The sequence below is a fragment of the Pinus tabuliformis genome, chromosome 8 (assembly GCF_031772625.1).
Source record: "Pinus tabuliformis cultivar Carrire ecotype Pingquan chromosome 8, CPIR1, whole genome shotgun sequence".
In the NCBI taxonomy this organism is placed as follows: domain Eukaryota; kingdom Viridiplantae; phylum Streptophyta; class Pinopsida; order Pinales; family Pinaceae; genus Pinus; species Pinus tabuliformis.
The window spans coordinates 1,197,013,320-1,197,027,753 of record NC_142294.1 but is presented as its reverse complement, the minus strand read 5'-3'; the positions used below and the strand labels follow the sequence as shown (position 1 = coordinate 1,197,027,753).

General features: G+C 36.3%; 1 protein-coding gene across 3 annotated transcripts in view; it reads right to left on the bottom strand.

The window, feature by feature from the left end:
- Nucleotides 1-14,434, bottom strand: part of LOC149239668 (glycerol-3-phosphate acyltransferase 9-like) — a 366,346-nt gene that overhangs the window by 38,937 nt on the left and 312,975 nt on the right. For all 3 annotated transcript variants that reach the window (XM_089373481.1, XM_089373479.1, XM_089373480.1), the window contains one exon: nucleotides 12,374-12,433. In XM_089373481.1, the coding sequence (XP_089229607.1) occupies nucleotides 12,385-12,433 (49 nt within the window). In that variant the 3' untranslated portion in view covers nucleotides 12,374-12,384. The remainder of the gene's footprint in view (nucleotides 1-12,373; nucleotides 12,434-14,434) is intronic.

The following is a 14,434-nucleotide window of genomic DNA, read 5'->3' as shown; positions in this document are numbered from 1 at the left end:
TTCTTTAAGGACTGGGAAACCAAGATAAGAATAGTCCTGGTGGAACACATCCTGAGAACTCGAGTGGGGTATGTTCCAAGAGAGACAATGATTAGGGTGTCTATAAATCATTGGTCTTGCCAGCATTGAGCTCAGATCTCGTGGAGAGATAGAGTTGTTAGTCAAGGCCTTGCTATGTAACAATGCTAGTTCATATGATGCTATATAGATGGGTTACCAATCTGATTCTTCTTATGAGAAATTCTTCAGATTGAGAATGACCAAGTACCATTATGAATATCTCCCTAGTTAAGAGGGACTGTTGAAAAGTGTAACTAGGTTTGGTCTTCATAATGACATGTAATTGTGATTTTTGTAAATAATGTAAAGAAGAAAATTAAATTATTATTGACTTGCTTCATGGGTTTCATGGGCAAGGGATTTTATTTTTAGTTGGCTCCCATTGAGAGCCTTTAGGATTTGTCATTAAAGTCAAAAGAGTAAATGTCATGTATGGAGGGCTCTTCTTGGGCATGTTACAAATGTATACAAGTCTATATAATTGTCATGAAGCCCTCCAAAGACAAGCACTAGTTCTCCTCTTCAAGTCGGCCTCAAGATGAAGAAGATGACACATGTCGGCTCACCTAATTAGAGACACAACCCTTCGTTGAGATCATGTCAACTTATATCCATGGGCAGACCACTATATATATGAGCATAGGATCCTTGCATTAGATACAATCATCAAGCTCAGATTTCTCTGAAAATTCGAATCATAGAAACGAGACAAGTTCAAATGGAACTCGGAGAAGTGATGAAGAGACAACGAAGATTTGTTTAGGGTTGATCATAGTCATCAAGTTCGGATTTCTGAAATTAGGGTGACAAAACACAGAGACAGAAGTTCGGGTCTCTCTGAATTCGAATGCATATTTACAGTCAAGTTCAGATATCATTACAGTCAAGAAGTTCGGACTTCTGTGAGAGAGTCTCTATGCTATGAAGAAGCCACAGTTCAATACTGGGAACCACAAATTCGGTGCAATATCACAGTCATTCGGTGACAATATAGTGATGTGTTTTTGGTGTCATCCCAAGTGTGTCTATAATTCGTTACTATGCTCAGGTAGGAGACGATCTCAGTTCGTGTTAATGCTATGTCTTGGAGCTAAGAAGGTCAAAGCAGAAGAGGAGTCAAGAAGAAGAAAAGAGCAGAAGACAGTCAAGAGAACTAGTGTCTTGGTCTTGGAGTGGCTAATAGGTCAAGGGTCTTGGTCTTGGTATTCATCAATTGGAATCTCTATAAGAAGAATTTGTGCGGGTTTTCCTCTCAAAGAGTGAGAGGTTTTGGCCCTGGCTCATAGCCTACATTCTGTGTCTCTTGTCTATTTATGTTCATGCATTGGTAGTTGTTTGATGAAGAAGAACATTAATAACTTAAGTAAAGAAGATCCTAATCTAAAGTTGTAAAAATCACTCACAAGCAGTTACTAAGGAAGAGAAATCACCTAATTATTGATGCCCTAGATTTCTCAATGGACACAAACCCTAGAAGCCTACAATGGAGGTTTAGACTTAAAAATAAAATAATAAAGCATGAAACCCATACTAATAAATAAATTTTCTTTCATACTAAAATTTATTTTTCTTTCTTTTGACAAATACATTACATCATGACTCAAATACAATTATGAAGACCAACACTGGTTACATTCTTCAACACTCCCTCTTAACTAGAGAGGTATTCATAATTACATACATACATAGCTACGTGGATGAATTCAAAATGATATGATCTATGAAGAGTCACAACACACACAGTGCTATGGATTAGATACTTGACCAAAGTATCCAATCGGGTGGGACTAAGTCATGTTCCAAGCTTCAATGACTATAGGTACCGGCAAAATTTAGCTCTAACACCAACCCAGGGATCTAAATATCATATCCAAGGTCAGAGCTCCAAAAGACCAACGATACCCTCCCTACTTTGGGATCTAGACATCATCACAGGCTAGCTAGATGTCCTCCCAAGCATCTTGTTGCCCCAAGAAGTCTCATCTATCCCTATCAACTAAATCAGATATATCCACCAGTCCAAGCATGCTTCCAAGATGTTCAACTTTCTTATGGAGAGATCCTGCACAATCACAACCCCAATTAGTAATAAACTTTTTATTTATAGCACAAACCTTCAAGGTCCTTAATCATTTTGATGTTGCTTAGATCATCATCATATTATTCAATCACATCTTGTCGGAAGCTTTCTTCTTTAACTTCTTCTGTTGCACCAAACTCAGCGTCAACACTTCCCAACACAACCAAGTCTTTGTTTGCAACTTTATGAATCAAGAACATTCATCTGTAGAGATTTTATTAATTCTTTGATCTCATTCTTTCTTCAGGTTATTCAATATAGCTGTCACAGTATGCCCTCCCTCTTAACTAGGGAGATATACCATTTCTTTATATCCAAGTTTATATTTTGTATCAGAAACCTTTTTTTCCAGCCACACAGGCTTTTTTATTTGTACCATATCATCTAAATAAATTCAACCTTTCAAAGCTTCATTCCTTCGGGAACATCATATTTTAATGTCATCATTATTCTTATAGCTCCCTCTTTCCATCATGCTCATCATTTTTATCAATTCATGAACATATTTGATACCTTGAGGATCTTGTACCTGCAAATCTTTCAACAAGTACAACCAAATATAAATATACAAAAACATGAAGTCAACTTTATCAAAATAGGGTTATCATGTCATTATAATGGAAGCATCAAAACAATCAAGCTTTAGATATCCAAAACCTAAACCTAGTTAGGTTCACAATCAACAAGGGTTACATCTTTTATATCCTAGACTTCAACAATTTTGCTAGGGTTTTGTCACAAACCCTAGATTCCATTATCGAGACTTAAAGCCTTAGATATCAACAACTAAATCCAGTTAGCAATCCAATCATAGCATTTTCAATATTATGCCCTAGAATTTCATGTTAAACTCTACTAGGGTTTTGTCACAAACCCTATATTTCATCAATAAAACTAAATCATGGATATCAACAATCAAGTTAGCATTCTAGCATTTCATATCTAGGGTTTCATTATTATTTTCTTATATCAATCTCTTACTAAGGATTTTATCGTAAACCCTAGATACATACATTAACTTCCAAAAATAACAATTTTGATCAGGCTAAGGTTCTAATCATATGAAAGCACGTACACCTAAGGTTTCATTCCTAGGACTATTACAAGGGTTTTTTTATAAACCCTAATCATTAATAGAGAAGGATTTAATCATATGTTCTAGACCTTTCATTAACAAACCCTAAGTAGACTAGGGTTTTATTGTTATAGACAACATACCCTAAGCATCAAAAGGCTAGGGTTTTATAGTGAACCCTAAGGGTTAGGGTTTCACCAAAATGAACAAATGGCATGAGATAGTATGACAAGGGTAGATTCAATCTAGTGATTAATCACCCTAACAAGAATCTTTATGATTCAAAACCCTAGACACAAGAGAGTTAGTGATACAAAGCAAATTCCAAATGAAGAATAATCATACCTTTTTGTAAGAAGAAGATCTACAACAAATTTTGTAGTCTAAGATATACCTTGAGTTGTTCTTTAACAAACCTTGTAGGATATCATCTTCTCTCAAGGGCTTCCTTTGTAACAGAGCTTCTTTCATGATTCAAGTCTTTCTTTGAAGTTTCCTCCATAATCCTTGTGTAATTTTGTGAGATTTCCTACCAAAGAAAGGATTATGAGTATGCAATACAAACAGATCTCGATGTGTGGAGGAAATCAAACATGAAAGAGGAAACAAGAAATAATATACTTATCTTTTGGTAAAATGGTGAAGGCTCCCTCTTAATCCAATCTTTTTGAGGGATACCTACAAATTATCAAAAATAATTCAAGAATTTCTAACAAGACATATTAGATCTATGAATTCTAGAAATAAAAATATGAAAGAAAACTTTACAAAACCTAAAACAATAGTCTATGATATAAGTAGGAGGATATGTAAGAGACTTAATAATATAAGTCTTTGACTTCAGATTCTTCAGTCTTGTTCTTCTTAGGTGGAGCTTCATTTGCAATTGTAGCATGTTTCTCTTCTTACTTTTAGGATTTTCAGGACATTGATTCTTGTAGTGTCCCATCTTATGACAATGAAAGCATTCTATTTTGGATAGGTCAATCTTCTTCTTTGGTCCTTTAAACTTCTTGTTTCCTCCCTTTTTCTTGTAGTGAGAAGAATATGCATTGGATGTGATGTTCTCTTCATCTTCCTTCTTATTATTTGCTAATGAGATGTGAGCTTCTTCTTGACTGCATGCATTCCACATTTCTTCAAAAGATGGTGTTTCTTTCCAACTGCTAATACCTGATGCAAAGGCACTCCATGATTTTGGTAGACCTAGTAGTGCAACAATCACAAGCTCTTTATCTGGTATAACTTCATCAATGGCTTGGAGCTCATCTCTTATTCGGGAGATCCTTACAAAATAAGAAGACACAATGTCATCTTTTGTCATTTTTATTGTTCTTAGTTCATTCTTGAGACTAGCTATTTGTCCAATGTTCTTGATGGTGAATAGTTTGGAGAGAGCTTCATACATCCCTTTTGCAATATCTATATTGGATATGTAGGGAATTAAGTTATCCTTCACTCCATCTACAATTAGATTCATGGCCAAGATGTTTGTTTCCTTGTACTTTTCCTTTCCTGCATCATCTGAGGGTTCCTTGACTTTTCCTAGTACAAAATCCAATACTTTGTGTTTTGCAAGGATGAGATCTATCCTCTTCTTCCATGCTCTATAGTTGGTGGCTCCTTCTAGTTTGTTTTTTGTCTTCATTGACGTTGCCATCAATTTTATAGATGTAGATTCTTCCCTTAATAAGCCGCCTTCTTATGATCTTGTCTTAAAACCTTTTCTTGATCCTTCCTTCTTTCAAAAGATCTTCAAGTTGTCCTTTTCCTTCTCTACCTTCACCTTAGCTCTGATACCATATTAGAAAATCAGAAAGGCAAAAAGATTTTCTTATGTTGACAATTATTTGTGATATTCTTGTACTTTTATTAACTTTCTTTATGTTCTTTTATCTTCTTCTCATCAAGCAATCATCAAATCAAAAACATGAAGATCAATGACACCAAATATAGACACTCAGCCAAGGCTAAAACCCCTGTGAAGGAGAAAACCCAGTCAAACTCTTCCGCAAGTAGATTCAAATCAAATTGAGATAATCCAAGACCTTAGACTAGACCAAAAGACGTTCCTCAATCCACCAAGTCAGCGTTCTAGAATGATTATCCAAACTTCAGTAGTCTCTTTTAGTCAAATAGCCTCAACCCAGCTACAACACAGAATTTTGGCCCTACTGCAGATCTGAAATTTTGGCCCTCCTACAGCATCCCAAAAACTCACATGTGTGGCAGAAAAGAGAAAAATTGGCTTCTTCTTGCTTGACAAATGTCTCATTCTCCTTCACTAGGGTTTTCTCCTCCTTTTAGGTATTTCCTCTATCTTTTCTTCCTTCTTCAATTGTAGATCGAATTTACTTGTCTTGTGCTCCAAATGAGGTCGATTGTTGCCTATATATAGTGGTTTTTGTCTCCCATTGAGGCTGACGCATCCTTAAAGAGGCCAACTTGTCTTGTTGGAGGTTGACTTAGTGGAGGAGGCCTATTTGACTCAACTTTCATCACACAATTTTTTCTTTCTTGATATACAAAGCCTAAGAAGGATCTATTAAATAATGAAAAGCACTAGGACTTAAGACACAAACCCTAGAGGCCTACAGTGGAGGCTTAGACTTAAAAGTAAAATAATAAAGCATGAAACCCATGCTAATAAATAATTTTTCTTTCATAATAATTTTTTTTTTTTGTCTTTTGACAAATACATAACATCATGACTCAAATACAATTATGAAGACTGACACTAGTTACATTCTTCAACGGTGATAAGGTTGATAAGTGGGCAAACATGAATACCCTAAGAGCAAAGATAGTGGAGCAGCCTTCTCAATGCTTGAGGGCTGATTTCATGAAGACCTAAGATTAGTCATCCTTGGAGTAGCAGGAGTAATTGATAGAGACAGTATGGTTAGTTGAAGATGCAAGCATTCTGAATTTGCAAAAGTCTTGTGAGCAGCAAAAGAGGTGGCAAAGGACCTGCGAAACGTGTTCAAGGTAAATGGACTGAAAGGGCTAAGTAGAGCACTCTTTCAGCAAGTCAAGTGTACTTTGTTCAGGGATAGATTAGTAGTCATAAGTTGTTGACTCCAAACCCTAGTTATTCTTGTACCAGGGCTAATTGTAAGGGCCGTGAACCCGGTATCGGAGCCCTGCGTTTGTTGGAGTAAAGATTGTAATATAACAAGTTTTGGGTTAGAAATTTTCTTGTGAACTAGATTGACTCACTTTTGTATATTTTCCATTGTGCAAAGTACTAGTGTCGTGGTATTTTAGCGTGTTTGTGATCGTGTCTTAGACTCAAACCTGATTTTGAAGTGTTGAGGAAAAATCAACAAAATACACTTCACATGTACATAAAAATGAAGTTACAAGTACACACCCATAATGTATCACAAACTGGTAGAAAGTAGACCTTCAAGCTTATAAAAAACAAGGTCTCTCTAATGCATCCAAACCCTAGTTAAGGTATCCACCCTCCATAGAAAACCATGACCAGCAATCATGCCCTAGCAAGGTATCACTCCAAGCTACTCCTATCCACTCCAAAGACTCAACAACAAGTTATAAGATCAACGAAGAGTCCACTCTTGATCAATTATTTCTCAAGGATTGCCTCACACAATCTCTCCAAGCAAAGTGCCCCAAGTCTCCTCCAGGGTATCTTTGCTATATAGTATAAACACCACACCACGCCCTTTTGACACAAGGATGTTAACCCTAGCACTTCAAGTCTTCTCTAGGTTTTTCCTCTCACAAACTCTAGCACCTTCCTCCCTTGCATTAAGAGAAGAACAAAGACTCAAGACCAGTTCAAATTCATGTTAAAATCTTCTAATGAACTCTTTCATATGATTACCACAACTAAAGACCTTTATATAGAATAGGTGGCGAGCATATACAATGGTAATGTCCAAGAAACCTAATCTAATTCTCAACATAATGTCAAGTGAAATTCCCTCTAAGGTGTACATATGTTAGGGAAAGACTCTTCAAGTGGTTTTTTCTCCAAACATGGACTCCAAGTACTAATCTCTCCTCATCACAAGGTGCTTTGCTCTCCAAGACAAACATCCAATGCTCTAACATTCCTCCTTAACATGTGTCCTAGGTCCACAAACAACCCTAAGCAATGCACTTTCAACCCAAGCATCCTCAAGTCAACCACTCATCCTCCGGAGGTATGCCAAGTGTTAATTTTTCTTTGGGCTATATTGTTCTTTGCTTTGATAATTGCATTTCATTAGTTCCATATTCAATTCACCCCATAGCATCATAACATTATTCATATCTACATCATTATTCAGCAACATATGCAACTATAAAGAAAGAACAAATCATCATCAATGCAGTGGAACATAAAGGAACAATAGAAGAAAAGCATTCACACATAGAGACCCCAGGATTGGTCGAAGACTAGGGAAAAACCCACTATGGGGAAACTCTTTCAAATTCTTCTTCTTATTAGATAGTCATTGAATGATTCAGCAAATGAGAGTACAAAAATCCATATTTTCAACCATAAACCTATCCAGTGAAAATAAACTAAACAATATCCATGAAATGAACCCAACACAGCTAATACTCAAAACCCTGATTCAGAAGCCTATAATCAATTGTCAATGTCTATGGCCAACGAGTGAAATCTGCGGTCAACTGAAAAACCAAACCCTAGTTTCCAATAACATCGAGGAAGTAACATCAAGGAAGAGTCATGCATGCAACTGGGAGCTTCCAGTCACTCCCTTGAGCCTGCAAGCCTGCAACTACAATCGAATTTTTCCTTTGTCAACCTGCGATAGAGACCCAAAACCATAAAAACACGCACGAGATTCAGACCCTATAATTTATTCTTTGTGCGACCCAATTCTCCGCCGACGTGCCTCAGTCCTGTGTGAGCAAAAACCAAGAAAGAGAATAGATGAATGTCTCATGATGATGTCCAAATTAGGTTCACTTGACTTGTATTTATAGCCTTCCAAGGGTATCCAAGTTACTTTAGGGATGACTTGATCAAATATGCACATGAGGGCTTTTAATTCAAAAAATACACTTTCCCTTATCCAAATTGAGCGCTTCAATAGTCAAAATTGGTCCTCTCGAAAAGAGTGTTGGAAATACTGAGAGGGGGGGTCAATCAGTATTTCTTAGCAATTAGCACGTTATTAATCCTTTTCAGAGCATTAGTTAATCTTCAGTTATTATTATTATTGTTAAGTAAGAGCAGTAAACAACAATGAAAAATAGAGACAATAGGCACAAGATTTTTTGGTGGAAAACCCCCTCTAGGTCAAAAACCACCAAATGCTTTTCTAATAAGTTCCTTAATCATCAGCCCAACTGAAAAGAAAGCTACAACTTCCTAGAACTCTAGAAAAGCATTCTTCTCCAACTCCCACTGGAAGGATGCCCCAATGCCCTGGTTTTATCAGTAGTCAGCTAAAAAGATGCCCCAACACCCTAGTCATCCACAACTCACCCTAGCACCACCCTACCACCCTGAAGTATTTATAGGCCCAAACCTGAAGGTGACTTCATTCACCTACCTAGCACCACCCTACCACCCTATAAAGACAAAATTAAAATAAAAGTGATTGTGGACTCTCGTACCAGAGACAATGGTTCACTTCTAATGATATACAACGATTTGTTTTGGTTGATCAACAATTCAACTACCCTTGACTTAATAAACCTAGAACCCTTGACTCAACTGCAATACAAGTCCTTATCCCAAAACAATTTGCCTTCTTCAACTCTTAGGAAACAACACAGACTCTTTAAAAAATTCGGTCCTCTAAATTAGGGACAATGGCCCAATTACAATGATGTACAAAGAATGACTTTGACAAGAGACAATGACTTCTGGACATACTCTTTTCAAGATAATGAGATATGAATACTGCTGAAATGCTTCTGCTCTTTTGTCACTGCTTGCTTGACCTTTCACTGCTTCGTTACTTGAGTTCAATCTTCATTGTTTTATTGCTTGTGCCTTGTTGCCTTACTTGATGTCACTGGTGGACCTTATCTTCATACAATTGTTCCATTGCAGTAGTTGAGAGCGATTGAACTATGTTAAACCTGCAATTGAAACAAGCCCAAACGAAACCCAATACCAAAAAGTAAATAAACACAACCAACCCCTTAACAAAACTTACCTCTGCCTGCAAAGAGGGTTAGTGCAATAATAATTAAATTGACTATAACAAAGACATACCTAAAATCTTCTGCCAACAACAAGAAATCAACAATGCAATAACAAGAGAAGCACAATAATACTTACTTGGATGATGGCATGGCATTCTTTTGATAATGGTCAGAACTCACTCTTCTAGATGATCCTGAAATCTTCCTAGACAGACCTAAACCTTGGTCCCTTTTATGACACTATACTAGGCATGAGCAAGACCCTATACAGTCCTTAAGTGACCTAGTCACCTACCCAAAACAACAAACCTCCACATACACCTATCCAAAAGGGATGAGACTAAGACACAAAATGTTAACACAGTGGTATAGAACTGAAGTATTTTAGAGGCTTCTTAATGAGAGGATAAAAGTGATTACCTTTTACAGCACTATGTTTTGTACCTTAGAGAGGTCGTCCTTCACCTGAGAGTATTGCTCTTAAATCCTGTAGTAATTAAGCCTAAAACAACCCTAAAATCATAGGTTCAATGAGACCTTAAACAAACCTAAAAATGAAGCTAAGAATTATGCTACAAGCCCTAACCAACATAAAAATTGAATTTTTATAGCAGGTTCAAAATCCTAGACCTAAAAGGGTACAGAAAACACAGATCCGAATCCTTTCTTAGAGCACAAAATTTGTATTAGTTCACAGACCTTTAAGCAGCCAACAAAAATGAACTCGCATACCCTTTTGAAGCAGACGGAAACACAGTAGGTAACCTAACTTTCTTGCAGGATTGAAGATGACACTCGCTGCTAAGAGATATTCGCTTTCTTGGCTGCCTTAAAAACAAACTCAAATGGAACTAACCTTTCCTTCGGATCAGACTTTATTTGCACAAAAGGTCGAAGATTACAAAGACGGATGTTACAAGATCAAGTGTTCATGGTATCTGCAAGATGAACCTCACTTAGACCTCTGCTTTGACAAATAGACCTGAAACAAACCTCCAATCTTAAGGAACGACACCAAATCTGCTTCAGATATCTGCATTGATGGCCCTGTATGGTGGCCAAAATATCAGAGAGTAATTTTTCTTATGCGTCTAAGCACTCACATGGTAGGTATGAGAAGTCTCCTTTTATAAGCCTAGAAGGGGTTCCTTTAAAAGATAATCGTTGGAAATAGGAGGGCTTTTAAAGGATTAAGACTCAAATAAATCAAGCCTTGTGTACAAGTTAAGAAAGGACCGCAAGCCTTGTAGGTATGATAGGTCTTCTTTTACAAAACTCCTCGAGGGAGACGTTGGAGAAAAGATACCCTTAAAATAAAATTAATATTAATTAAATAATAATAACTAACCCTTAAGATTCCTATTTAATATTGTGTTAAGGATTTTTCTTAGAAATATTTTCAATTCCACAAGAAATATGAAATCAATGATTGGCTTAGTGCTTATGGTCCTACCAAGGTTGTGAAGTCAATGATTGCTTTACTGCCTTTGGTTCTTTACGTTATTCAACTTATAAACAATGAGATTGTGGTGCGAATTATTGTCATATATTGACAACCGTAAAATAATTAATGATAAGGTGTCATGTTACTGCCCTTTGGGGTTTTCGCCCACAAAACTGGGTCTTCAACATAAAATACAAATAACTTTCAAATGGTAAAGAATTGTGTGGGGTACCATATATCATCGGAAAGATCTTTTCGAGGAGAATCTAACTAGATTGATTAGGAGACAAGAAACCACGAATTTCCATGCCAAATTTTCCAACGAAGATCGGGGTAGTTCTTGGTGCTGCTTGGGTTGACATCAATGACAACAACATATCAACAAAGAGGAATCTCGTCCCATGGTTGGAATTTGTCACTGAGCTGCCAAATTAACACCAAGTGGTACCAATACTCCTACAGCTAAGCATCCTCCCTCCTAGTAGCCAACACTCCTCCAAGGTTGATCCAAAACCAAGACGAGCAATCATCCTCCTCAACACACACGCCATTTAGAAGATAGCAATGCCACATCGGATAACTACCTCCTCAAGGAATGTGCCACATCTAGCACCAAGTCCAAGGTCAAGCAACCACCTATAAAAAGATCTGTTATTGCCATCAACAAAAAGCTCTAAGATAAAACTAAGTGGTTAAGGTTTCACCATGCACCCCACATCACATGCAGGCACCCTAGCATGGCATAAACACTTTGAAAGTAATCCAAAAGCTAACATCTAACTCTAAGCCTCTTATACTCAAGTTGGCATACTAAAAGCACTTCCTACAAATTTGAGATGCTTGGTTGCTGATACAAACTATCCTAGGCATCATTGTTGACATGGCCATAGGCTTCCTATTATCTAGCCCAAAGTAGGTTCACACCAACTACAAGTTTAGGTAGATCACCATATCCCTTAGAAGAGCAAGATCTATCAGGCATTACTCTTTGCAAGAGGTGGAGATCAATAAGCATTTCATTTATATATGTTAAACTTATTTCATTTAAATACCTTCAGTGACAGCTTCATGTAATGTTTCATTATGCTCAGCACTGGAAAAACTCTCAATTTTATGTTCAATTTCTTTTGCTCCGCATGCTCAATATTATTTATTATCATTTTGATTTCATCAATGATTTGGGGATGCATAGCTTGCATACCTCATTTTTAATATTACTTGGAAATATAACCGTACAAATCTCTAGCCTCTAAACATACTACAATCTAGGGCATCTTTAAGCGTGATCAACTCAAGATTCAAAAAGATGTAGCTTGAATTTTTACTCCAATTATGTAGTTATCCAACCTATCATACTCAAGATTTTGAAGACATTATAATTTCAAACATGGAGGAATTTGCTACCATTGGAATGTTTGCTTGTGAATATTCTCTCAAGGATCAAAAGGATGGAAAGAAAATTACAAATATTGAACTATCAAGTTTTAAAAATAGAAACACACACACAAATGGAGATAGATGTAACAGAAACTATAATCAACTATTGACAACATATGCATGTTAGAAAATAGCTCACCTTCAAAGATATTATTTATCTTCTAACCTCCTTAGCATTGCCTCTGCAAAGCATTTTTGTCTGCACAGATTTTAAAAAGTACTATTAGAACCATAAATATATACACAATAGATGCACATTCCATATGTAAAATCCATAACCCCACACATTCAAACTGAACCACAAAATAAAATAATATAGAATAATACAATCAAACAGATAACTAGCATTCCATGGGTGGATGATGACACTGTTATTTGGCTAAAATTATAAAAATTACAACAGATCTTTAATGTTTATCATGCACATTCTCACAAATCTTTAAGCAAAGAGCACGCCAAACAATATAACATCATGAGACATTTCCACAACCATTCTCAAGTTATAGCACATATTACAAGCAATTCTATACATTGGTTTGAGCACTAAAGCATCAGGAATCTGAATATCTCCCACTTGGTGAAGAAGCGTTCTTCATATTGATCTTGGTTCTTAATCAACTACAACTCAATGTTTTAGTTCTCCATCTATATCCCTAGACACCACCACATTATTTGGACTTCGTTCATGATAATTAGCAGGTAGAAAATGTTTCCAAATTTTATTTTTATTTTGGTTATGATAATTATTACTTATTTATTCAGGAAAAAAATTATTTTTATATCTATTGCATTGCCTTCCCCTTAAGAATTTCCTTGTTCTCGAAGCATATTTATGTAGAGGCTTGATGTCATTTTCCATGATTTGTAATGTATTCGCACCATTCTATTCTTGAAGCTATCGTAGTTGATAATACAAGACAATATGAACCTCTAAGTGCGGAGAAAAATTGTTGAATTGTAAAAGGATCTAACCATCTTAATTCAATCATTTGCAGAATGTTGCACTTCCGAGATGAATTGTTATCATGAGACATTATGATACTGGTGAATATTCTTCAGCAGATAGGTTAATTGTTCCCATTCTGAATGATGATGATACACTAACTGGTTAAGATATTTGCTTTTACGATGCAGATGTCAATAAGGAATTCTTGTAACATAATTTTTTCTTATCATGCTTGTAGGCTTCTCCTGGTTTACTTTCGGAATATGATTTTTTTTAAGCACTGATGTTGCTTGGTTGGTCACTGAATCTTCAATTGGAATTTCCATCATTTGTACAACAACATTTCAGTATTCCTTTTGCATCTTTCACATCGATCTTTGATTTTCTTGAAGGATTACCTTTAAGATATATTTTAGTCCCTGACACTTTATTAACCTAGCAGATTACAAATCTCCTGAATAAAAGCACACCTAGGTTCTTAACATGAACATTCGACAGAAGCAAAATACAAGCAATCTCAATCACATGTGACACATACAGATTCTACCAAATCAAATCAGTTCTTCACTGACTTAATAATCTAAACCTACTCAGGCACTCGTCCTAGGATAATGGCCCAACTAAGAAATTTACAATTACAACATACCCTAGATTTGATCTAGTTGATCAGGCGTTGGATCTGCTGTTCTTGATATCCTTGGCTGATCTGGATATCCTATGCTGCACTTCTGCACCTTCCTCGAACCCGACATGCTAGAATGGAAGTCCTACACTAACCACTAAGGCGTCTCTCTCATTGTCTTGTGTTACTGTATGGCGTGTCTTTCTCCTACCTTTAGCCTTGTTTTTATAGCTTTACATTGAGCTAAATTCTTAACCCTAATCTCCAAAGTGATTGAAGGTCGAGATTAAATCTTGCCACACTTAAGATCAATAGTTGAGATTAAGGCACAATCACTAAAGTAAATACTTTGCTTTTCCTAAGTTTATTTAGCTCAATAGCCAATAAAATTAATTATGTGTTTTTCCTAAGTTAGATTTAGGCTAAGTTACAGTAGCAACTTACCCATAATTGACCAAATGTCCTAACGAGACTTTGGGAAAATTTTGCACACCTAGACACTTAGGTTTGTGTAGAAGTACCTGCCCAAGCTACAAACATCAACAATAGGGAAAAGTCAAAAACTTTTTTTTGTTGAGTTTAAGATGAAGGTACCTAGTGTTTCAAACCACCATAAACCGAGAATTATGTCA